The 26,427-nt window shown below is 39.1% G+C and overlaps 3 protein-coding genes across 5 annotated transcripts in view; 1 reads left to right on the top strand and 2 right to left on the bottom strand.

The window, feature by feature from the left end:
• Positions 1 to 5,857, bottom strand: part of LOC116852527 (ras-related protein Rab-32) — a 28,342-nt gene extending 22,485 nt beyond the window's left edge. Inside the window, exon 1 of the mRNA XM_032832985.1 lies at positions 5,689 to 5,857. Within this exon, the coding sequence (XP_032688876.1) occupies positions 5,689 to 5,817 (129 nt within the window). The 5' untranslated portion in view covers positions 5,818 to 5,857. The remainder of the gene's footprint in view (positions 1 to 5,688) is intronic.
• A 1,853-nt stretch (positions 5,858 to 7,710) lies between these two features.
• On the bottom strand, positions 7,711 to 12,316 carry LOC116852526 (conserved oligomeric Golgi complex subunit 1). 3 transcript variants are annotated; one of them, XM_032832982.1, is made up of 10 exons: positions 11,698 to 12,316; positions 11,312 to 11,479; positions 10,920 to 11,205; positions 10,649 to 10,850; positions 10,141 to 10,557; positions 9,163 to 10,069; positions 8,808 to 9,087; positions 8,521 to 8,730; positions 8,362 to 8,408; positions 7,711 to 7,985 (listed from the first exon to the last, which is right to left on the bottom strand). In XM_032832982.1, exons 1-9 carry the CDS (start codon positions 11,832 to 11,834, stop codon positions 8,391 to 8,393), a joined length of 2,625 nt encoding a protein of 874 aa, XP_032688873.1. In that variant the 5' UTR covers positions 11,835 to 12,316; the 3' UTR covers positions 7,711 to 7,985; positions 8,362 to 8,390. The 3 variants fall into 3 exon arrangements, with proteins under 3 accessions (XP_032688873.1, XP_032688872.1, XP_032688871.1); XM_032832981.1 differs by lacking the exon at positions 8,362 to 8,408 and having other exon boundaries at positions 11,698 to 11,962; positions 12,183 to 12,315; XM_032832980.1 differs by lacking the exon at positions 8,362 to 8,408 and having other exon boundaries at positions 11,698 to 12,315.
• Positions 12,317 to 16,765: 4,449 nt separating this feature from the next.
• The window catches only part of LOC116852556, a 210,463-nt gene continuing 200,801 nt past the window's right edge, over positions 16,766 to 26,427 (top strand). The window contains exons 1-6 of the mRNA XM_032833053.1: positions 16,766 to 17,473; positions 18,008 to 18,134; positions 18,250 to 18,379; positions 18,525 to 18,689; positions 18,780 to 18,981; positions 19,230 to 19,354. Of these exons, the coding sequence (XP_032688944.1) occupies positions 17,455 to 17,473; positions 18,008 to 18,134; positions 18,250 to 18,379; positions 18,525 to 18,689; positions 18,780 to 18,981; positions 19,230 to 19,354 (768 nt within the window). The 5' untranslated portion in view covers positions 16,766 to 17,454. The remainder of the gene's footprint in view (positions 17,474 to 18,007; positions 18,135 to 18,249; positions 18,380 to 18,524; positions 18,690 to 18,779; positions 18,982 to 19,229; positions 19,355 to 26,427) is intronic.

The following is a 26,427-nucleotide window of genomic DNA, read 5'->3' as shown; positions in this document are numbered from 1 at the left end:
TATATATATATATATATATATATATATATATATATATATATATATATATATATATATAGTTATGGATTAATCTATGACTATCTATGACTCTGCGAGAGACTCTCAATATGTTATTTATTTCGAGATTCAGCATGACCTATCTTTAACGTTCAATGCGTATGCCGTCCTGTACCGAAACAGATACAGATTGTCGCAAGCACTTAATCTCACTAATTGCTCGATAAATATTCGTCTTTTGAGAGAAAGAACTCGACATTGCAAGACAAAAATACACTAGCGATTCGAGAGAAGAAATACGTCAGTATATACAGACACTTCTGTCAGAAAGTCATTAATTTATGTCATAACTGTGAATAATCTTGTTTGTAAATAATATCTCGAAAGAGGAAGAAATTTTTACGAGTGATGGTTAAATTAACAATAACGAAATTTCTACAAGTAATGGTTAAATTAACAATAAATATATCCAGAATAAAATACACGGTGAAGTTCTGCATAGAAAAATATGTTTGGTTGGATTATCCAAATTTCTGATGAAATATGAACAAACCAGAAAATTCCGGTTTAGGTTGCCAGAATTCTGTTCGAATCAAGAAATTTTATTCAAACAAACAATTTTTCTGTATATATATATATGTATGTATGTATGTATGTGTGTGTGTACTAATTCTATTTATATACAGAACTCATATAGTTATCACCTTATCACTCTCGTATAGTTATCACCTTATTAGTTGACACTATCATGTCTTTTCCTTTAAATGCATTCGACTAAATGTTACGTTATTTGTATTTGGAGGGACAATTGCACAAGTTGTTATATGTGTTTATCTATCGGATTATCAACGGATTAGAATAAGCATCTTATTTTTAGGAACGGCACAATTGTCACATCTCGCTTCGCGATGGCAGTCGTGAACCGGTGCACGTAAGCCAAGCCCGCCAGAAGCGGATGGAAGTCGTAATTACTAATTAAGATTAACACGAAAATCTTCGAAATAAAAACCGATAAAATCCCGATGCCACTTCAGTGCCTTACTTAAAAGTTAAACAATGCCTAAAACACAACCGACGATTTTGCGTTAAATGCGATTCACTAAATGCGCAATACATCCTTCTAAAATAGAACAACCTACTTTACAGAAATGAGCTATTTTCAACAAGTTATCCGACGACTGTGAAAATACTTGACGTATCAAATTGAGACAAATTTAGCGATGGAGAATAATATATGGAGAACAAAATATGTGTACATTTCTATTTCTATTTTCTTAATCGCAAACAAATTTATTCGTCTCTCTTTTCAGTATTTTTATACTGCTACTATCTATTAATTTAATTAGTCATCAGAACATATTATTAAAGTATTTTACGGTGGTTGTGGAATATGATATATGGTTGTGTGATGTGATATATATCCAGCGATTATATTGAGATCGCGATTTACGGAGACGATTCTTCGATCAATCATGATAGCAAGATTACGTGTTAATCATGAGAATGAAGACAATGATACGCTGCGAAACCGCAGTAGCGAATTGTTCAATGCTAGAGAAATGATAACGATAAGCGCAGAACACATCGACAAAATATTTACCAGGCTTGGTCTCTCCCCGAGAGAGATGTGTCAATGATTCATTCAGTGAAGTCGTTTCGTGCGGCCTCGTCTTTGAGACTGAAGCACCGCCTGATAAAACGTAATTACAATCTTCGTGCATGATCGATTACACTCGAATTTACATAAACAGCCGTGTACGTTGAGTCGTCTCGGTGGAAAAAGTATTATCATAATTTCAAGAAACCTCAACGACCAATAATCTGACGGTCGCTGTTATAGTCGTTGCTTTTCTAAAAATCAGAAGGTCAGGTCGCATCGGGTCAATGCTGAAGGCGTTCGCCGAAGATGGCCCAGAGTGTCACAGCATGCTCCACAGTCCGTCTAAGGCCTCTTACATTTTGCACGCGTAACTTTACGATCGAATATTGCGGGCGCAGGCGTGGGCTGACGGTGTAGCTTCGCTACACGTGTAACGCGGCTTCTCTCACACCGATTACATATTTCATCGAAACAAGATACGACGGTGCACCGCACCTTTGCGCCTTAAACGCTCGTAGGTCACCGGTGAACGCTGTTATCGACAGATCTCGTCATTCATGTACATACAAAATCAAACTAATATATATGTACACACCTCAGCGTACGTTGACGCAACAGCGAGACGTTGTGTTCTGATTGTGGATGAGATAAACGAATACATTTCTCAAAAGTATCTTTGAGAAATATATTCCAAGAAGTGTGTTGAAAAGTGTGTTCACTTTTCAACATTTTTCTCATATGTTCAGTTAATATTGGACAAATGATTTTCTGTCTTGCACAATTAACAGAAATCTATCCAATGTTCCTCCTCAGGATGTGCAATGCAGAATGGTAATTAAATTCGCGTGTTATCTGATCGATGAATAAACTTAATCCATGGCATCCTGAATCTCTCAACCGGTGAGTGGCTGGATGCAATAAACAAAAGGAAACAGAAATCATCGTTATTTGGAAAGTGGCATATTGAAACGGGTTCTGCACTCAGGACTTGGCGATGGATTACGCCCTCGAAGGGCCACGCGCATATAGTCGCTCGACATATATTTTTAGAAATAATTCGATCGAATACCCGTCTTCTGCGTTGGAATAACCATAAATCTGATCCAATATAGGTCGTATCATGGAACGAAACTCGATAGCGCACAGTGACGAGGCTCAATATGGGCGGAATAGAAAAAAAATGCGTGCGAGGGGATAGAGTAAAGCTGGCCACACATACTTTTCGTAACAGCAACCGCAAAACGTAACGTAAGAATTGACCAATTACGATCGAATATTCATAAAAATGACGACCTTACGATTCGACGATTCTCAACATGATTGCTTAACGAAGGAGGCTCTGATCGAGTCTAGGTGCTGATGCTGCGCGATTACGTTAGTTAATTATTGCAGAAACTTTGCGTGCAGAGAGAAACATTTCTTGAATATTTTGGCATTTTTGCGAAAAAAAGAAAAATATTTCGACGTCTGATTGAATTCGGGTTGAATCAAAGCTGACGATCGTTAAATTAAGTGAAGATCGAGTTAAGAAGCTTAATAGTTAAATTAAATGAAAACTTAGTTAAAAAGTTAAACCAACTAATCACTGATACCACTTACAACTACTCTCAGTGAAAAATTTAATGATAATAGCCTATTTACACACACAAAACTGATGTGTTAAATTTAACATTTCATGTGTCCCAAATCATCCACTTTCATTTATGTATAAATTTAACACAAAACAAATGTGATAAAAAGTAACACGCATAATATATAAAAAATTAACACAAGAATTTAACATTTGAATACCATCAGGAATCACAGTTTGTGTTAAATTGACATATGTATAATTGACTATATAAAATATAATAAATTAACTAAAATGAAACGTTACTTTAACATTTGAGAGAAGTATCTATGGTTTTGATGAAATGAAAATGTTAAATTGACATAATCTATGTCTGATATATTAAGTGTCAATTTAACACAACCTGTGATTCCTAACGGTATTCAAGTGTTAAATTATTATGTTAATTCTTTCCATATTATGCGTATTACTTTTTAACACTTTTGTTTTGTGTTAAATTTACACATAAATGAGAGTGGATGATTTGAGTGGAATACATGAAATGTGTTAAATTTAACACATCAGTTTTTACAGTGCAGGTGACAACAAAACGAGTTTTGTATGTAGAATCAATGTATATGATTTAATGAACTATTTTCAGCAGTCACTGCTACCAAAGCTGAATAGTTAGGAGAACAATACAAAGGAATAGAGAACTGTATATAATCCTCGCAGCCGCACAGCTTTAGTTCTAATAACTACAGAACAGTTCATTAAACTCCGTACATTGTTAGATTTAATATATAAATAGTTTTAGATTCGACACTTAATAGTTTATTAAGTTACACACATTCCACGTACAAAACTGCTATAGTTGTCGCTTATATAGTTACCACCACCATGTACATATAACTTTGAGTGTAATTATTTCTGACAAATTGATAAGAACAGTTAAACATCGCAGATGAATATCGCTCTACAAAAAAAGAAGCGGAGTAGTGGATAATATTAACGCGTCTGTAACCGTCAACGAATGTTCAGCAGTTTCGAGGATAAAATAGCGCACAGCGCATCGCGTTATATTTTTCGCGTGTATATCCACACGGGATCATAATCGAATCCTTGCGGTACAGTAAGTTGGACGGTTTGGTAGCAATCTCCGGCAGATTAGATACGAGATTATTGAAGCGAGCGACGTCACGATAAATTTTCCTCTCGATAAAACGTGAGAAAAGAACGATCGACATTTCCACTACGCTCTCCCGTCTTCTCGAGAAGACGAATAATCGCGGGCGCGAGTTATTGTTAATCAAGCGGAATATCATAATCGTGGGATAACTCGCGAGATATACGACGTGAGAACATTTCTCCTTCCTTCACCGAGTGCCTTCCTGCTCCAATTGTCAATTACCAAAGAATACAATTGTTCGTGACCGTTAACGATCAACTATCCGTACTCGGGACAAACAAATTGGACACATTCAGTCTGTGATTCAGACGTACAAATCGCGCGCACGTATGTCTCTTTCGAAAATATTGACGCATCATTTAATCGTCCAGATGATATCTGCGATTTATCTTTAACTTTATCACTTAATCCCATGCAATCGCGCGAACGAACAAGTAGCCGAGTGTAACGATATGTGCTCAAACAATAATACACCGATCTGCCATTCGGCTTGCAATATATTCTTTTTAACGACATGGAAAAAAATAAAACACGAACTTTTCCTCCGCACACAGCTGTACACTCGTCCATTTGTTTTTACGGAGCACAGCGAGCCGATAGTTTCGTGAAATAATAAAATATCCAATACATCGAGGAGAGCGATCAATCGTTTACTTAGCGATTCTACCTTGTTGATGGAGTTTCTATCTAATCTAATGAAAGAAAGTGAGAAAAAAGAGGCAGAGAAAGCGAGAAAGAAAGAAAGAGAAAGAGGGAGAAAGAGAGAGAGAGAGAGAGAGAGAGAGAGAGAGAGAGAGAGAGAGCGGAACGTCCTGTTTAAAACGATAGATACAAAACGACAGCATTATATAAGATTTAGTTAATTTCAATCTAAATCTCTCAATGCAAATCAATATGATGATGATTGATTTACATCGAAATTCGGACTGAATGCAATGTAATCTTATCGTTCAGAATCCATCATTTTAAATAGGATGAGTAGAATACATTAATTCGAATACGAAAATGATTCGAAACGCAATCTCTGCAAAGAGCTTGTGGTGGCAGTATAATCGAGATATGATAGAATGCGGTACGATGCAGGCGGCTTTTCTTGCGCGACGTTTCGGCGTGTCCATCGCGTGTCGCGGATTTGCATGCGGTATCGCGAACGTTCACTTCGAAGTGGACATCTCAATGGGACGAAAGAGACGAGAATTGCGTGTCGAACGATCGTATCGAGCGAGTCGGGCAAATCGGCTCGCGAGATCTTTCAAACACAGCGCGCCAAGCAGAAGCGAACACGCGCCGGCAAGTTGATGGCTCGTCGCGTTAAATCGAAAAGAAAACGATGAATTGCTATGCGGCACTCACCATTTGACAGACAACACGATTCTCCAGGCCTTTCCGGTACTCCTGCAGCTGCAGGGACTCGTACTGCTCCTTCTTCTTCAGGTGCGAACGGGAACGTCTTACGACCGATATCACCACAGCTGGGCCCATCCGGCCATCTTGCCGTATAACGAAACGTGTACTACGGCACGTTGGCGTGTTTTCTCATTCGTACCTCCCCCGCGGTCGGCAATTGCGTAATACGCGCGCTTTCTCCCTCTCGCACCCGCAACATCTCCCTTCTCTCTTGCGCTTATCTGGTGAGTTGCGGTCGTCGTCGCGGGAAAAGTGATCGATTGGTAAGATATCGCAGTTGAGATCGGAATAAAGAGTTTGCGTTATGCCCACGAGAGCGGCGCCACTGCACGGTCAAATACAGGCTGCGTTCGGGGAGATGCTATTTAGCGCTTTGAGCGTCTTTTGTCCTTGTTCAACTTTCAGGAACAAACAAGGACAGCGCACACTCATAGCGCTAAATAGCGTCTTCCCGAACGCCATAGAGTTCCTCAAGTCAGAGTTGAAATACCGCCCGCCATTTGCAAGAAGAAAATGAATGAGTGAGAGAGAAACTGTAACGTATTCGTCATTTCGGGCTTAAAACTTCTCTCTCACTTTTAGAATAGAGTTTCTCTCTCACTCCTATCATGTCACTCAAAAATTGTAGATAGATGCGGACCAATGCTTTGTCCTAATTGATTTCCTCTGATTAGAAAACTTTAATTAAATAAAGCGTAAAAGATATAATTAATTACGCGCAGATGTTTAACTTAGTGCAAGTTACTTTTCCGGATCAGAGGCAACGATAATTTGGGAATTTATTTAAAAAAAGCTATTTAAAAAACTAAGAAAACTACTAAAAAAATTCTAAATATATTTGAATTTTATGTATGTAATTAAGTAATATTTGCACTTAAACAACAAGCTAATAATTATTTTCTTCATTGCATATTATAAAATAAAACAGAAGCGGAAATGACAACATCCATTATCGCTCCGAGCTCGCAGCTCTTGTGCGTCTTTCTGATAAAATATATTTAATAGTTTTTAAGTAGTTTTCTAAGTAGTTTTTTTAAATAGTTTTCTTTAAATAAATTCCCAAATTATCGTTGACTTTTCTGATCCGGAAAAGTAACTTGCACTGAGTTAAACATCTGCGCGTAATTAATTATATCCTTTACGCTTTATTTAATTAAAGCTCCTCTAATCAGAGTTAGGACAAAGCATTGGTCCGCATTCTATCTACCATTTTTATGAGTGACGTGATAGGAGTGAGAGAGAAACTCTATTAAATAATATTATTTAATTAGCATATACAACAAAATTTAAAATATTAATAAAATTTCAAAAACTTTTTTGGAAATATTAAATACAAATAAATTTTTTAACAAACGCTGAACGCAGTTATTGATTGCAATACTATTTTATAAAAATTTTGTTTCATTTTTTTAACTGGACTATTGTACAAACATAAATTATGTAAACTAAGGAAGCTTCAGACTCGAAGTTCACTTTGAAATTCAACATTTGGAAGTAGTTTCAACGAAATTCCGTCAACCTATGTAACATTGCACGTATGAAATTGCTTTCAATGACTGCGTATTGAAGTTGCAAGGCAAACTTGCTTGACAAGTTTTCGACGGGGCCCGACGAAATGTGATTCAAACGATACCAAAGTGACTACCTTTAACACACATACACTCTTCTAATTGATCACACGATGCATCTTCGTCTCTCTAGTAGATTTTCACTTTAAGCTTTGATCTTCAAAGAAGAAGGTTGCACGTTTCCTTTCGCACATTTACGTAAGATATCGGCGCGTACTCCTAATGCTTGTCGAAGTAAGTCGACTGGACTTTCTAAACTTTTACTAAGACGACGAATGTCGCGAGCGAGTCGCTATGACGTCGGCAAGTCGACAAACTTGTTCAACAGGAACAAGCGTTTGCGACGAATAATAAACGGGTTAAATCGAGACGCCATCAATTTTTGTATAACGCACGTTAATGGATTCGTTTGTTTATTTGATTGATATAAAACGAGTAATAACATGATAAAAACTTGCTTTCTATCGACATATTATTTACACAATATGTATAATATGTATAGTATATAACAATATTTACACAATTTTCATGGAGCAAGGGAAACAGTTAACAAATTAGTTAACTACTGCCGAACCAATCCGACCCCATCGCACCGAAAAACGCGGCAGCGCCGGATTTTATTGTTGCACTGGCGGAATCGTTTCTCGTATGTTCTTTTGTTGGCACTTTTTTGCGCTAAAAGAACAAATACACATTTTAATTTGAGGTAACTATTGTTTGCTATATTCACATAAATCGTTAGTATCATTTGTAATCTTGCAAAAAAGTGAGTAGAGATATCACGTACAAATCTAATCTAATAATGTTCTGTTATCTCAACCATGTTTTTTAATATCAGCTTGAATATATGCGTTGTGTAACATGTGACTTTTTTTATTAGAATGTTATTAAATATATTAAATTTTATTAAAGTAAAAACAACGTGTGTATGTGTATTTTTTTTATAATCGGCAACAAGAAACAACTATAATCGTACAATCGCGTTAATCCCATAACTGATTAATCACATTAATCCAAAATTGCTCACGTCATGCAAGATTGGCCGGCTTACCGAAAATTTACATTCGCGAGAGGTCTACCTTACTCAAAGGGCGACATCTAGGAGCAAGTATGTGCATTTAGAAGGTGATTAAGAAATACAACTTCACCACTGATTGCGCCATCGCGGGAATGTATCTCCGACATGTATATATGGATCTTCGATACGCACCTGTGCTTTATCGGGCATCGTCACCGACATAAGCGGCAAATTTCTCGTAGGAGCAGTAACGGTCAATGGCGGGAACCACGGTGCACCTGTGCAAACCGCAAGCACCGCCGGTGGCTCGGATTTGCCACCGTCGCTGTTGGCGTGTTCGTTGCGCGCGCCTAAGGTCGAGTGCAATTGCTCTAAATGGGACACTAAGTTTCCAAATATCAGCTGCAAAACAAACAAATGTGTCTCATCTGAGTCGTCTCCATGCTGAAAGTATCCTCACATATCGATGATATACCAACCAAAGATCTCTGAACGGATTTTCTCACGTTGATGTGAATGAACGGATTGAAAACGTCATAGTCAAACGGATCTATTTTCGCGAGCACCGCTTCGCAAGTTTTGGCAGAAAGCTCGTTGAGAGCTTTATTTTCGCGGGGCACCATAAGCAACGTACAATACTTTATGTCGTACAATACTTGAAACGCTTGCTTCTGCCTGATATCTACATTCTTGGACGTATTGAGATAATAATTAAATAGTTCTGTAACGATGTTCTCAATGATTTGTTGTAGCACTCTCCTGAAATTGAGAATTATAGTAGGATATATCGTGATGAAGCGTCCACAGAAGTGTGTCATATGGCTAATTGCTTACTTGGGAAATGTGTGCGGTATAATCTTATTTAAATCTTTGCAGATAGCCGTTAAGAACTTTTGCAGAGGTATCGACGGTTGATACGGCACTAGAATCTCGGACTTTATTCGCTTTCCTTCCCCAGACTCCTCTTCTATGGTCACCTTCTCCCATTCGGAGACAATCCAATGAACACGCAGACCGTCAATTGGTTCCTTTAATATGTATTTTTTCTTATGTTCGTGTATCTTGGCCTTGTATACGTCGGCCCAAACGGACCATACGCAAGTGCTCTCCTCTTTCAAAGTATCACAAACGGTTTGCCATTTAACATTCGTGATGCCAAGTCCAGACACTTTCGACAGTGTTAAACATTTATTCAAGCTCGGGCACAATGTAGTCAATGCAAAGAGGAATCTCGCCAGTACTATGGCGTTTATGTCGCGTTGGCCATGCTCAGGTTTATCGTTTACGCATGTATTTTTGATGAATCGTACGAGATCTTCGATCATGTCAGTACTGATCGTTTGCAAGTGCTCTTGGACCTCATTGCGATCGGAGAATGAATTCGCAATTAGAGATATGTTCGCTGTAAATAAGCTATCTTTAATTGTCATCACTCGCTCGGTTTCGTACAAGTAATGCTCCAGATCGGACAGTAGCGTGTGTAAACTCTTGTCAAAGTTTTCGCACAGTTTTATCACGTTCGGGGAATAGCCCTTGGCTTTCATCAACAGGGATCTTTTGTTATCCAATCCACCGTTCTTCGTAAGTTTCTGCGGTATATCGGTGGGAGAGTCCTTCCACACGAACCATCGTAAATCGTGTTCCGGAAACTCAAATTTATCATGCGCCACCTTATCGAGTAATTCTATTATACTGGACTTCAAATCGACAAGCGCGTTCGTCCATTTATCCGTTATAATACCTATCGATAAATGATCACTAGTTATTAAGACAAGAGTAAAGAGACTACTTTCTACATGTACATGCAATTACATTTTGCTCGTTTGGTTATGATAGGTTGGAAGAATTCCATCCAGAAACTTATTCTTGGCAAGGACAGCTCTTCCCATATGGAATTCCAGTTTTCAGGTAGATTCACACTGACAGACTCCTCTCTAACATTATACAGACCTTTAACAGAAACTATTAAATCTAATAACTTGGTGACTTCACAAGTGGAAAACTCATCAACCCATTTCAACCAAGACTTAACACTCTCTTGGAGGACTGATAAAGGAAAGTTTGCTGGCACGTCCTGAACAAATGGTTTATGATGTTTGGAAACCGATGGCAAGAACTCTTCGAGTAAATCCTGATTTAAATCAAGTTGCGACAGTAAGCAATATGCTTCTTGATCCTTTATGTCTGTTATGAATTGTAAGACTAAGCCCCCCGGTGCATTATCTGCATCTACAATCATGTATAAAATACTAGAAAGTAAGTAATTTCCTTTATCTTAAATGTTAATTCTAAAATTTTAATTCTAAAAAAAAACACTTACTTATAAAGCACGAATATATCAAGTGGACAGTCTGTATAAATATTTTTATGCACAACTTTAGCTTGTTTTTTACACTGCTATGACTCTCTTCTTTAATGACAGACACAATAGCATGATTTCTTGTGGATATTAATTTTTCTAATAGATCCACAAAAGGAGACTCGTTTAAGAATACAAGTGAAGCCAAGCAGTTTGCAGCATTCTGCAAAAAACATAGATACCATTAATAATTGTTTGAGTATCAGATGTAATTTACAATTTGTATACCAACTATGGTAGAGACATCTAATGACTGCAATATCTTGTTACACTCGTTACATATAATGTTCTTAAATTGAGTAATAACGTCCCACTGCTTCGAAACAATTGGATATTTACGAAACAGCTCTGTGCTGCCTATTTCAAACATTAAACCATAATTTATATGTTGTGCTATTATGTATAACTGTGTAGCAAAGAGTAAGTTTTGAGTCTCGATACTCGTCCAGATGTACTGTGGAATATCCATTAGAATTTTGATTTGGATGATAACAGAGTCCAAAATATGTTCTTCTCTCCTGTGAAAAATTATAACTTAGATTCCATGCCTTACTATAAATTATTTTATCATTTGTTTGCATCTAAACAATGTGTATAAGTGTGGTAATATCAGAAAAAGGAAACCTGTCTAGCTTATCTTCCACGAGCTCAGTCTTAAAACCGATAAGATATTTCTTTTGCAGTTCCTTAAATTTATCCTCTATATTAGCAATTTTTGAGGTAACTCCCTCGGACGTTATCTTCATTTTTCCAATAGTATCGGCAGCCAAGATTAAATCCCGATATCTCTCCCTGAAAGTCATTGAAAATCATTTGTTGACAATTTTCTGGAACTTCCAGTATAACCTTTCACACGTAATTGATGTATACTCTCTTGCGAATTAGAAATTGACAAGAAGATAAATCGTCGCACAAAAATTTTATTAAATATAACATACAATATTTTATACAATAGTTTCAACAAACTAAAGTTAAACTGAGCTGTACGAAGTTGTATAATTATGCCATACCCAACTAATGTTCGCAGTTCTATTTTCTTTCTATCACTCTCCAATTGAATTTTTTTCTGAATTTCCTCGATTTCTTTGATGGTGTGCTCCTCGAATAACTTATTTATGTCCAAATCCAAATAATTTGTAGTTGTCATGTTTTTGACAGTTTTTCCCTCGGAAAACGACAGATCCCACGTAAGCTACGCTACATCACAACTTGGACGAATTATCGTCATCTCCTTTACCATTCGATGATAGAGTTTCTATCGATCTGATTACGTTCCTGTTGGTAGACGTTGCTAAACTGTTAATTAGGATATTGTGTAAATAAAAATTAGCATCTACAATAATTCACTATTTTTATTCACTACTTGTGAATAAAAAGGTCTTCTGCCTTGTTGTTGAAATAAATAACTTGAAAATAAAAACTCGAACATAATATCTTTCAGCTTGCTGTTATATCGTAAAATATGGAAATAAAAGGATTAGCTGTCGTTACGTACGAAATGTACAGATCTAGGAACTAGCCTATCCGACCTCTAGGTAACGTATAAAAGTAAAATGTTTTCTTTAGGAATTTTGTATGTTTTCTTTAGGAATTTGTACATTAAAATGTAATTATTTGCTTATCCAACTTCTAGATACTACGCGCTTCATTTTATGTCTAAGTAGGTGGCGGCTCGTAGCGGAAACTTCAAAAAAAACAAAAAAATAACGGGTTTAACCATGGGTACGTTCCGATTCCTTACACGGGTGCACTCTACCTAGAAGCGCTATAGTATATGTAAAGCCAGCGGCACACGATCTTGTTTTCGTGCTGGTTTGCTTGCTGGAAGAAAATATTCTGTTCTGATTGGCGCATCTCTGAAGATGGATAGAAATGCACTAATCAAAACAGAGCATTTCCATGTAGCAAGCAAAAAAAAATTTCCATGTAACACGACATAAGCACCGTATGCCGTTGGCTTAACATATAATAGTAATACAGTGCATCCGGATGAGGAATCTGAACGCAGCCCATAGTGGGTCAATTTGAATTCAGATATCAGCGTTCTTCACCAAAACTGCGTTCCAAAACTCTACTTGACGGGTAGAGTAGCATTTAATCAGAGAGAAGCCTGAGAGCGGCCACACCATATGTTTTGGGCGGGTGACCCAATTGACCACGATACGATTGGACACAGATTGTAATGATTGGTTCGACCTAGTAATTCACTAGATAATTCTTTTCATCGGTTGGTTGTGTCCAATCGTACCGTGGTCAATCGGGACGCTCCCGTTTTGGGCGACATCGATTTTCACGCTGGTGCGATGCACCATCTGCACCCATTTTTCAAATGGAACTACGTTCCCTACGCCCATTTTCAGACGATACCGGTAAAGCAGTGATTCGGTGCGTGTCTATTCTACGCCCATTTCCTGGCGATTCGTGTCCGTGCTAAGCGCAGAATTGCGTAATTAAAAACATGGACCATTGCGTACGAACTTATATTCCATTCAACATGCACATGATCTTTTCTCTTTACACACTGTCATAAATTTATTTACATGTATATGCGAGAACCTGATCGCGAAAAGCACGCCTACTTCCATGCCCTACATAACGCAACGATATTAATCGCATTATTATAAAACATTAATTCCAGTAGCATAAACTGTGGAAAAACTAGTGCTCTTTAAATAACATCAATATCTTTCGTGGTTGCCGAGAAATAAGAAATAAATGCTAGCGGCATGTAAGAGCTTGATCGCACCGTCGAAACACTCACGCATTTCTATACTTTACCTAAAGCAGTGGTGTTAATCGTAATATTATAAACAACTAATTCCAATAGAGTAAAGTATGGAGAAGACAGTGCTTTTTAAACGAAATCGATATCTTTTGTAGTTGCCGAAATTAAGCAATAAATGCTAGCGGCATGTAAAAGCCTGAGCACAACATGGCGGTCAAGTGTTTCTTTGCCGCCAGCATTTTTTCCTTTATCGCATTTTTTATTTATCGCGTTTGCACATTTTATTTAACACTTCAGTACTAATTGTACTATTATAAACATTTAATTACAGTAGAATAAACTGAAAAATTTAGTGGTTTGTGAACGAAATCTATATCTTTTGTAGTGTCGAAATTAAGCAATAAATGCTAGCGCATGTAAGAGGATGACCGCGACGTATATCGAGACGTTCTCGAAATACGCCGTATGTAGAAAATAATTTGAAGGACGATATATGACATATAACAATATAATATATATATGACATATAACAATATGATATATGACATATAACAATATGATATATGACATATAACAATATGACATATAACGATATATAACAATTACTTTCAGAATTTTGACTACAGAGAAAATCGTAATATGATTGTGATATTCATAATCAGAGAAATAATTCCAAGGGTGCGACAGACCCTTTTTTGGGAAAAAATGTCGCAAAAATTATTGGGTCTAAATTATTGGGAGTGAACATTAGATTGAGGTGCAATACGAGTCTATATTTTAATTAATTAATATTTTTTAAGAGCCTAACGTCAAAATCGGGCTTTGTAGTATCCTTGATACTAACGCAAGAAAGATATAAAAAATTATTTTGTGAGTAAATGTAATATATATGAGACAAACTTTGGTGAATGATATTATGGAAAGTGTAGTATAATTGCATTTTAGTTCAGGTAGTTCGAACCAACCTTCCTGCTTTTGCGTCCGCGCAAACAACACGTTTATGAGGACGTGTGTATGGACATAAACCTACACGCAAAAGCAGAAGCTTCGGGCTTTCCCCGCACGAGGCCTCCATAGTCAACTGAGGATCTGTCTACTCCTGTAGACCCTTAATTAAATTGTGCGGTGATGTTAGCTTGGATTTTTTCGTTTTGTGTAAAAAGATGAATAAAATATTCATTAATAAAAACTTATTTTTTTTAATTGGATCATTCTTACATAACAATAGCCAATTAAAATTTCGATTCGGGAGGCTTTCTTTTCGTCGGATTATTTCTTGATGATACATCAAGAGATGTATCATCTCTTGATACATCTCTTGTTAAATATCAATATATACCTATATATACATAAAATCAGTACATTAGAATTCCTAAATGCTTTTATATTTCCGGTATCTAGAGAATTGTATTTTTTCGATCTGGCACATCGTTTCTCAGTAAGCGTGAATCGTGATTGTTATGGCTGGTTTATGATGGCTGTAATCCGTTAACTTATGTTGAAACCGTAAAAAATTGACTAATCATAGTTGAATTATAGAAGAATAATCGACTGTGATTGGTCAATTTTTTACGGTTTCGGCATAAGTTAACGGATTACGGCATCATAAACCGGCCTTTAGTTATTGAAAGAACTGACAACTGACTGTCACGGTTTACGCTTACTGAGAAACGATGCGCCAAATTGAAAAAATCCAATTTCCTAGATACTAGAAGTGTAAAGGCATTTATGAATCCTAGTGTACATCGGTAAATAAAGATAACGTTTTCTATGTTTTGAATCGTTTTAATCGTCTCTACGCTTAGCAAGTTTGTCGTCCACTCCAGCATCCCCTTAAGCCGTGATTCGAACCGAGATTGTTTCGAGTCTCCGATATTTTTCATATTATTATAAACTACCAATTCTAATAAGATGTATTGTGGGGCAGATAGTACTCTTTGTATCATCTTGATATCTTTAGTGGTTACCGGGAAATGCGCGAAAAATGCAATCAGTAGTAAAAAGGCTGTCAGCGACGTCGAAAAGAACGCACCCTTCCACGGCTTATTTAACGAACCGTTATTAATAGTATTATTATAGTATTAGTACTATTAGTATTATTGTAAATTCTGAATTTTAACAGGATAAATTGTGGAGAACTTTGTTTTCTTTGAATCACATCGATATCTTTTGTGGTTGCCGAGAAATAAGCAAAAAATATGAACAGCATATTTAAACTTGTATATTTATTTATTGTTTTATTCTATCCAATTTACAAATCTTTTTTCCTTGCAAAATTACTTAGAACGCAGCGCAAGAAAGACGGGACTGATGAGAGATGATCTAGTTTTGCTATAATATCGCCGCTAGCTTGTTTTGTGCCTACGTCGCGCGGTCTGCTCATCAGTGGCGAGACAAGTGGTCTGTTCTTTTCAGCTGCACTGCTGAACTGGTGCGATAAGTTAAATAAGTGAGACAAGTATATGTTTTCTCACTCTAACTTATTGCACCAGTTCAGCAGCACAGCTGAAAAGAACAGATCACAGAATAAAGCGATTAGACATCTGTCCTTTTCTAACTTACTATCATTGTACGGAAGTAAAACGGGCGCGAACCAGAGCTGGTATTCCGTTACCGTGGTTCCGATAGTTTGTTAGGCGTCGTTGCGCAGTTTTTCCACGGTATAAAAAAGCTGCGCAACGACGCCTACCGTTTCGACAACTATCGGTACGCGGAATAGTACCCAGGCGCATTTTATCGTTACCGCCGCGAAAATGCGCCTAATGAACGTAGTAAAGGCGCACGTTGTTAGATGGCGTCTCGAAAATGCGCCTAGCTCTGGCTATTGACATCAGACTGGTGGCCGCTCTCATGCTTCTTTCTGGACTCAGTAACTAGTTTACAGGTTAGCAAATAATTCATCGATATTCCGTCCCGTCACGTTTAGTTGCATATAATCAATTGCAAAACGGACACAATGAAGTTGGGAGTTCACTAAACTGTCAGTCATTGACATGGAGAGTCATTACTGAAGGGGTACAGTAATAATACAATTAACAATATAACAATAATGATTGTATTATTAATTAATTAATTATATTAATTAATAATATAATTATATATTTTCTGCGCGAGTTCGTCGGTAACGATTTTCAATTTGGATGATTTGGTCAGATTTCAACTTCTGTCTAAATAGTTTTGCAATTAAGGGTCGATTTTTCCAACCTCTTGGTAAGCTAACAGTTAAATCATATGTCTATTTTTGTATAATTTGAAGGAGAAGCAGAGACAGGTATATGAGTTAACTGTTAGCTTACTAAGAGGTTGGAAAAATCGGCCATAAGTGGTGCATCGACTTGACGAATGGCAAATATGAGACCCCGAGTGCTCCCGCACTTTCCAGACAGGCACTTTCCAAACCAACATATCCTAAAGATAGACTCGATGATGCAGAACGCGGCTCGCAGCGCCTACTAACAGGAAACATCTCGCAATGTGTCTCCGGGGGAGTTATTTTGGCTACTCCTCATTGGGGATCCGTCGTGAGGTTGTGTAGCGGAGTTGATGTCCTCGAATTGCCGCGCCGCGCGCACGGAAGAGCACCGCAAACGAACGAACGAACGCACGCGCAGCGCGGCGCAACCTAGCGCAGCACAGCCAACTGACGACGGTGCGCTATGGTATGCGGCGGTTCTTCACTGCAAAAAAGCGAACTCGGCGGATTTGCGCGTTTTACGTCGCCTCGCTCGCGATAACCCCGGACGGGATATAAGGTTATGCCGTTGCGAACGATCCGCGGCTCTCCTCTCATTCGCGGGGGCCACCGTGTCGGCGTGCTTTCGTGGGCGGGGAACGCGAGTGACCGTAAGCAATGAAATTTTTAATTGTACGGTGACACATTCCTCGTGAGACACGGGCAGGTGTGTCTTCTCTCGGATGTGTACACAGCCCCACCAAGCAGCCTCGCGTACGCTCCGGTCTCCGGTTTCATCCGGTCGCGGTTTCGTCCGATCGGCGGGACGTGTAATGCGTTACGGACTGAAAACAATCTGAGGAGTTTCCGATGACTGTCGACAATACAGGTGAGTATTCCTTTTATTTGCGCTGCGCTCGCGAGGAGCGCCAAGTGATCTCGCGTCGTCGGGCAACTTACCCGCTGTTATCGCGACGGAGACGCCACACGGGCGAATTCGCAGATCTGCGATTCGTCCTTCTCTGAAATTAGCACGTTCGCGCGATAGAACTCCCGCCGCGTGTTGCTATTTTAGCGAAGCGTTCCGCATGCGGGGATTGCGTGTGCTGTGAGCAAGGACTCGGCTAAAGTGGGGTTATGTTCAAACAAATTCTGTACAGTGATGTTTCGTGAAATTGTCGGCCCTTCTTTTTTGAGGGGTACGTGTACGCGTACCTGGGCGGGAATCTTCGCAACATTGCAGCACAAGTTTTTTTGAGGTACAAAATGTAACAATTTTGTTTGCAATGTACCAATATGGTAAACAGGCTTATCAGATATGCGGTCGTTGCGCAGGAAGTTTTGATACATCAGTCGATTAGAAACCGATGTGAGGAATAAGTAGAATTTTGTTAAATCTGGAATTTCTTTCCTCAATGCACAGATTATCATAAGGCAAGAAAAATGAGTACCTCACTAACGTCACTTCAACCAAATAGTCAAAGCTTAGAAAGACAGAGACATGTCAGAAAAACGACAGAAAGACTTTATAACAGTCTCACCAAAAAGAGGTTTGTTTCTTCATCACTGTAGATATTAATCAGTCATATGTGTAATAACCTCTTCTTATTTAGTTTGCCATTGTGTGATATAAGAGAACTGATACCGAACCAAATATATTTTTAGGAAAGATCCAAAGCAACCAAACGTTCAAAGAATGTGGATAAATCAAGAAGACTGCAAAGATGACTTTTGGGCAGCTATAAGATCAAATTATGATTATATTATGGACACTAATTTAATCGACACTTGCAAGGTAAGATATCTTTTGAAATCATACATAAATATAATATAATAATGCAATGAGAAGCAGAGATACAACTGAGTATGGATACACTGTTGTTTGAAGTGTAATTTATAAAAGATAGGATAACATACAGAAATTTACTCTAATGATTCAGGAAGCAAACGGTGAATTGATATGGGATGAAACAGATGTGTCAACACAATCGTGGAATTTGAAGGAAGTTAGTAGCCAATTTTCAGAGCTTTATTCATGGTTAAGAATTCTCCAAGAATTGGTCTATTCTAAAGAAGAAAATCTCTTAGATAAAAGCCTGCGTGCAGTAAGTGCCAATTTTACCATACATTTAACATATTACATGATAAAATCAAGAATGAAGACAAAATTATATGAATTCATTCATATTAATTAGGCTCATATGGAGGAGCTACGACGCAAGGCGTACAGACGCAAATTGTTCAATGAGCAAGCAGAAAAGTTAATTTCTCGCGCCCCTGCTTTAAAAGACGAAGTAGGGTGGCGTGTAGATCACTTGAATGCGAAATGGGAACTAGTTGAACAAATTATGGCACCCATAGACCGACCTGTATCTAGTCAACAAGATATATCTGCAGGTGATCAGTTGTGTTTTTCTGTTCTATGCATATCTACCTTTCTCTCTGGAGCTGTAGTCACAATTTATTTTAAGGTTTTAAATGAGATGTCTCATAGTATTATTTCTGTCTGTGTTGTTATTGCTAAATGATATGGATGCTCAAAGATATTGGGTATTCCATTATATTAAGAAGATACAATAATATTACATAAACGCCTCTTATCAAAGAATATTATTAATGTACATGAAATTACTTGATTCCCGTAGATTTTGAACGTGAAGTAAAGTGTCTAAGAAAGTGGTTACGAGAAATGGAGTCGCGACTTCAACCTCTAAGCTTTCACATCAATTGGACTTTGTCAGAATTGGAGGAAAAAGCAGTAGAGCACATGGTAAGTAATATATTTTTTATGTTTTGTTTATACAGCAAAGTTATTCGTTAAATGCTAAAGCGTGTTTCTTGTTGCTTGAGAAAATTTATTATGTGATATGTATTTTTTGTGTTGTTTACTGCTTCTTTTTATTATTTCTCTTTTGATTCTATTTATTATGAATCTTCCTACACGTTAGGCTTCTGTAGCAAGATTTGCACGGAAATATAATTATACTGTGCATGTATATCGGCCCCTTTTAATAATGCTTCCATTAGGATTTACCACTGTGCAAAAAGAAGAGATATTTAAAAATGGTACATATATAAAAATCTCCATGATTATATACACATTTTTCTGAAGCTTCCTGTTGACTATTTATATGACGCATCTGTTTTTTTGTATTTTTTACATGTTTTTGTATTTTAATTTTATTTTTACTAAAATACCGCGCCTTTTCTATGGCTGGATTACGTCAGATGCATGAGAGGCAAGGCCGCGCATAATTATATTCCCTCCTTTCGTGGACCGGTTTGATTGTTAACGCCAAAGCGATGGCAATAGCTAAGAGAAGAGTTCAGCGCGGTTCAGGCGGCATACGTGCTAAGAATAAAGCTGCGTGCGTTGGCGCCGAGCACGTGCACGTATCGGCTTGAATTCTCCCGACCAACGCAGCTCAACGCTCCGGACAACGGATGTAATGGCGTCGTGACGAGGACAAGGAGTGGGGAAGCGAACAGCCGGCGCGGACCCACGTTTGTTGTTTTGTTTGGGCTCCGATCTTAGCCGAAGGCTCGCGTTCGGACGCAAACGATGCGCTTCGTTGCGCACTGGAGAGACCAGCTGCCTGCCGGCTGCACGAGCCGACAGAGTTCGCCGTTCCACGGTCGCCGCCGGTGGACGGGCACGTTAGCGCGAGCACGTTGATCCAAGGTTCCCTTCCTTCTCCTTCTCCTCTTCTTCTTCTTCTTCTTCCTCCTCCACCACTTCGTTCGCTCGCTCGCTCGCTCGCTCATTTTCCTCCCGCTCGTTCTCCGTCTCCGTTGGTCCCGTCGTTATTCTTTTCCTAGAGAGCATCGCTATATTTAAACCGAACGAATAGTGCGGGTCCCTTGTGTTCGATTTATCGCGGCATCCCTCACGTAAGTTTGCACGCGTGCGGCCTCCACGGCGTTCCGGCTTTTCTTCGCCGGCATCTAGCCTTCCTGCCTCCCACCCTCTTTCTCTTTCTCTCCCGTCGTTGAAAAACAGCGGGGGTTCCTCCTGAGAAGAGAGTTACGGTCGCGCGACTGCCGTGGGCCGCGTGGGTCAGCCAGACGAGTCTCTTCCCTACGGTCTTGTCTTCCTTCGGGCTTAACCGGCCGTCACCGCCGCCGCCGCCGCCGCCGCCGCCACCGCCGCCGCCGCCGCCGTTGCCGCTCCGGCTCTCTCCCTTCTTCCTTCGCCTCCTACTCGTTTCCCCGTCCTCGTCCGACCGAGAGACATACCTCAGCGTCGACGCGCTCGGGACTCTTGGCGCGGTCCATTCGACGTGGTTTCTCCGCCGCCGACGGCCGTGCGATATCACGAGTCCGCGCGCCGCAGCGTGGCGAACGAGAGTCATTCATGCTCGTCGTGACGAGCAGCGCGACGAAGCCGCCGCGAGGAGGCAGCGAGGGGCAACAGTCGCTCCGAAGAAACGCGCCGGCTCGGCGAATCGTCGACTCGCCGCTGCTCTGCTCTCTGTGTTGGCTGTGAAAAAAGGGAGGAAAAAAGACCGGGAAGAGAGAAATGCGTTGCCTCGTTGCCGCAGTCCGAGAGTGTCGTAGGCGGTGGTAGTGCGCGGTTTTACACAGTGTGATGCTCGCTCGCTCCGTCCCTTCCGTGGTTCCTGGCGTGGATACGCGCGGTGTCTCGACCGCGCCGTCCTGTTTTCCGTGGCTGACGTGCAGCAGTGCGCCGCTCCTCATCCCGGGACGCAGTGGATATGCATTTCGGTAAGAGAGGCTCTCTTCATCCACGTAATCGGGGAGCTTTTGTCCGCGCGTCGCATTCAATCGCGCGCCCGTGCGAGTGCGCACGTGCGCGAATTCCCGTGCGTTTGAATTCGCGCGAAGGTTTGGAAAATGCGCACAGGCTGAAACAGGTTGCTGGCCGCTCGCTGTCGATGACTCGTTCAATTTGACGCGACTCGCTTCGGGAGCACGTGGATCGTAAGGAAAAACCGCGGTGATTTTAACGCCGGGCGGAGGTATTTAGCGCGTGAAAGTTGGAGTTCCGATCCGGAGAGAGACGCCGTATATTTCTTCGTACTTAGCTGACTTGTTGCGCCTGCCCAAATGTCGCTGTTAGCATTGTGGTTGCTAACTGAAATCCGATTCGCGCACGTTGAACTCCGTCCCGTCATCGAATTTCCGTCAAAGCCCCCGGTACCTTGAGCTAGTTTCGGCATCCGCAGCTGCGTGTATTCACGCAGTCGAGATTGATCGTGATATTTGTCCCGTTATTATCACAACAAAGAGCACAATGAGACAATGAAGCAATTGCAGTGGTGGGTGTCATCAGGCCGATCTTAATAATGCATCTCTGATGTAATCATGGCTTGGCTTTTGATTAACTGCATCGTTTTGTACTGATGTAATATCATGGATTTTGACAGTATCACAGTTATATAACGATGTAGAAAGAGACAAAAAGCAGGCTATTTTTGTATACGAAATCATCTTTCAGCCCAATAACACGCGCGATGTGTTTACTCGTTTAAATTAAAATATTAAGCTTACTTCTATAACTAAATAACACTTATTTTTGTGAAAAATATGATATTTTTGTGAAATAGACTTTGTATCTCCCAAATGAATTTTCTTTCTTAGTGTATATTTTAGGAATTGAGATGTGTTATTAAAAAAAATTATTATGTTCCTTGGCAAAATAGATCTCATCAATTGAGAGAAAAAAATGGTTGATCTAACTAAAAATATAGTTATATTTTTGGCTTCAATCGTAATTTTATGTAGTAAAATGGTGATAGTAACATGTATATAAGGTTATTATCATTGATGTTATAGCAGAATTTAATAAAAAAAGCTTTTCTTGACTATAATGTATTAATGGCAATTATTTTTCTATCTGTAATTATAATTACAAATATTTTTTTCTCAGTGCATATTTTTGTTGTATTAAAAACAATGTAGAATTGGAAAGAATTGATATGAAAAAACTATAATATTATCTTCGTGTAGAAGACACGATAATATCCGTTAAACGTCGAGATAAGAAAAGGTCGAGATAGAAAAAAGACAAGAAAAAGATAGCTTGCTGTATGTAAATCGTTATGTATTTATCGTTATGTATCTCTCCTCGCATACTAATCGCGCGCGCGCGCTTTACTCTCGATCCGTATAAACTATGATTTGTCTACACTCCCCAGCTCCGAGTTCATAACACAACGCGTACACGCGCGCGCACGCGCGAATATTGTTTTCCGATTTGGTCATCGACACTCCGCACGCGAGCCGCGTGGATGCTCCGTTGAACGACATTCGTGGATGTTGAAGTCGGTCGTTCGAGGTCAAGCGAGTTCACGTGGAATTGTCCGTATAAAGAGAAAGTAGATCTTTGGAATTTTATGGACTCCCGGCGCGCGCGCGGAGTACCCGTTAATTGCGTCCGCGGATCGCTGGGCATTAAATCGAATTTGAATATGATTTTCCGTCGCAAAAGAAAAAGAAAAAACAAGAAAGAAAATAAGGAAACGCGTCGCGATTTTCCTGTCGTTAAGTAACCCAGTTATTGCGCGCGTTGCACACCTGTTATTCGCGCATTCGCGAAGCTGCGTATTTGCGTATGTGGTGCGCGCATAAATCAAGAAGAAAGTTATTCCCCGTTAGGAAAAAGCATCTCTCGAAAGTATCTCGCGAGGGGTGACGTCCGGTCTAGTTCAGTTTTCGGGACCTCGGAGTCTTGTTTGTCGGTTTCGTGGTAACGGTTGCTCCATTATAATAGCCAATTAGCGTTTGAAGCGATGCGGACTCGCGCGTTTCGGCAGTTACGCGAGAACCCGAGGAAACCGCGCAAAGCCGGGACAGTATAGTCGACTGGCTTTTGAGCCGAGTATTTTTGGAAGCGCACGGCCGTGCTCAAACAGCTCGCCAAAGTTCCATGCTCACGCGACGCCGGTGCGATTTTGCCCTCCTTCCGAATGAAAAACGATCCTGATCGCGTTAGAAACGCGCGGTGGGACTTTTCACGTGCGACCGTGGCAAATTTCAAATAGATCGAGTCGGCGAGAGCACGGCGAGCGCGCGCGTGCGCTACCAAGCTCTATTCTCGATCTTCCGTCCCGCACAATCGCGCACCGTTCAGATTACGGATTCGATCTTTAATCGACGCGATAACGCGCCGCGCATTATCGCCGAGGTATCTCGCTTCGATATTTATATTCAATTTTTCATCTCTTACAAACACTTTTATCGTCCATCACCTGAGATTGTGTGCGCGCGCCGTTCGCAGGGAAATCGCTTGAACTCATTTGAGCCGTATATTTTCTATTTCCTAGTGAAGTTTCAGATTTGTCACAGGGGAGATTTCTCGAGGTCGCAGAAATTACGAATCTGAGATCAAAAGGTTACAATTCAAAATGGCGGTTCCAATGTGGTAATAATTTTTCAAAATCAACAATCTCGGTTTTAATATTATCTAGAAATAACGATAACATTTCGTTGATATGAAAAAGAAATATTTGCATTATCAACAAGAAACTTTCAATAGTTTATTGTAAAAAATAGGGCTTACAGAAAATTTAGAAAAAATATGTAACATACTATTAATTGTTGTTAACAAACTGTTAATATTTCAATGTGCCAATTCCTAATAATTTGTTCTGAAATGATTTTTTCCCTTTTTTCACTTTTTTTTATTGGCTTATAATAATTTAACAATTGAACATTTTTAAATAATTTTTTATTTATTTTTAATTCCTTACGTTCATGAAAGTGTAATAATATAATCGTCTATATCTACCGATAAGTTAGTTGAAATCACTAAAAATGAAAAAGAGGACTCAAAGAATTAACATATTGTCGTGTTATTTTTACTATTTACTGCGTTCGTATCCGCCATTTCACTAAACCAACACAATAGTGTCCGAATGTTACACTTTTGTGTTAATTTTCGACATATTATTTGCGTCATTTGTTTATATATTTGCCCTGTGTGTTAAATCGATGCAAAAGTTAGGGTTGGAATGTGTGAGATTGAAATACGAAGTCGTTTGCAATGTGCAACTTCTCGAGCAATAGTAATATGAAAATTTTCGCGTGAAATTTTCACGAATCCACGCTGGGGCAAAAAATACATGATCGATGCCCTCGGTTCGCACACGCGAGTAAATTCATGTCCGGGACCTCCCGCTCGTAGCAGCTGCTGCCACAGCCGAGTTATCCAGGCCGTCCTCGCCTCATTTCTCCTCGCCGCGTTCTTATTGGACGTCCCGCCGTATCCCGCCGTAGAATAACTTTGGTTTTGTCAACGGTTGGATTTGCGGTTTCGCGAGCACATCGTAACGGCGCACCGCGGCTTCGCTACGTTCCTACGAAGTGACCAAATTGCGTTCCGCCGATAAGGCTCGTTAAGCGTATCGCGATCGAACGTACATACAGTCGCTCGCGAGCGGAAATTCAATTAACATTTTACTGTTACTCCTCAATCCCTTATCGTCCGATCTCGGCGTTCATAGTTTTGCAAACGCGTATTGTTAGGGGAATTGTGGTAGAGTCATGGCGAATTCACTTAGATTTAGACGGAATATCTATAGGAAATCGCCGAGAAAGATCGACGCGAAAACATTTCTCTGTACGACATCCTGGATTTGGAATTGGATCTTTCACTTCAAACTTTAACTTTTTTATCTCAGATTTATAATCAGTGACCTCGAAATTCTCCGTATTTCAGATTTTAAAAAGCTACACCGAGAAATAAAATGTATGGCTCAAAAAATAAAATGAACATGCAGGTATGTCAGAAAGAATGCGGTCAAATTGCGATGGGCGATGCTCTCCAATTTCTTCGTATTTGATTTTATCCCCAATTAATTTCGTTATAAAACTAAAGATAATCGTAAGTAGATTATAAATATGTATGATTTAATGTATTTTGTCATTTTATGTTATCGTTTGGTATATCTTGAATACTGCCATGATTTTGTCATCTCCAAGGAGAACTTGAGTGATGATTTTTTATGCAAATAATACTTTGAATAAAAATGTCTTATTTACATAATAAATTGCATAATAAATTTTTTTACTAAACAAAAAAATATATATAATAATAGGTATAAAATATGGTCACAAATACATTAATATGCATGATATCACATGTCTTATTCTAATTTATGTAGAGGAGTGACGCTAAAGGAAGTTACATTGAGAAAGTAATGAATATGAAATTACATCAGATTATAGGGGCATAGAATAATATAATCTTTAAGAAGAGAATCCAACTCTTTTGTAAACTAAATAACTTAATCTAAACTTATTTAAGGAGGTACATCCGTTTTAATATTTTAACGTTCTAACAGCATTTAGTTTAATTTATAATTCATTTTAATTTGACTTAAGCTTGTATTTATTTGATTAGATTGCATCCATTCTCGATTTCAATACATAGAATATATAAATTGCATTATTTTATCTTTTTTAGTGGCGCTATTTGTCGACTTGAAACAACGGTATAAAAGCGTACACTTTGAAACTTATACGCCCAGTAACTTACAAAAGAGCTGCGGTGTACAAGTAGATTAGGTCAAACAGGAAAAAAAAATCCTCTATTCCTCATTTTGCGAACAATTACGTAAAATTTTGAGTTATTAATCAAAGAAGATTCGTGAATAATCGCGCGCCATACGGTAGATGAGCTGTGATAGCGACGTTTACAACTATATACTTGTATATTGGGTTAAATTGAACAAAAATGTCCTCTTTCCAAATGACTACGTAGATGTTTAGTTAATAATTAAAGAAGATTAATGCGTTATTGTGCACAACTGTACACTAATCTTCTTTAATTAATAATCAAATACATATGTGGTCATTTGGAAAATGGTAGAGAGAGAGAGA

The sequence above is a fragment of the Odontomachus brunneus genome, unplaced genomic scaffold (assembly GCF_010583005.1).
Source record: "Odontomachus brunneus isolate Ranch 3 - 2012 unplaced genomic scaffold, Obru_v1 Obru_scaffold_234, whole genome shotgun sequence".
Lineage (NCBI taxonomy): Eukaryota > Metazoa > Arthropoda > Insecta > Hymenoptera > Formicidae > Odontomachus > Odontomachus brunneus.
Note: the sequence above shows the minus strand (reverse complement) of the source record. Positions and strands in the feature narration are given on the sequence as shown.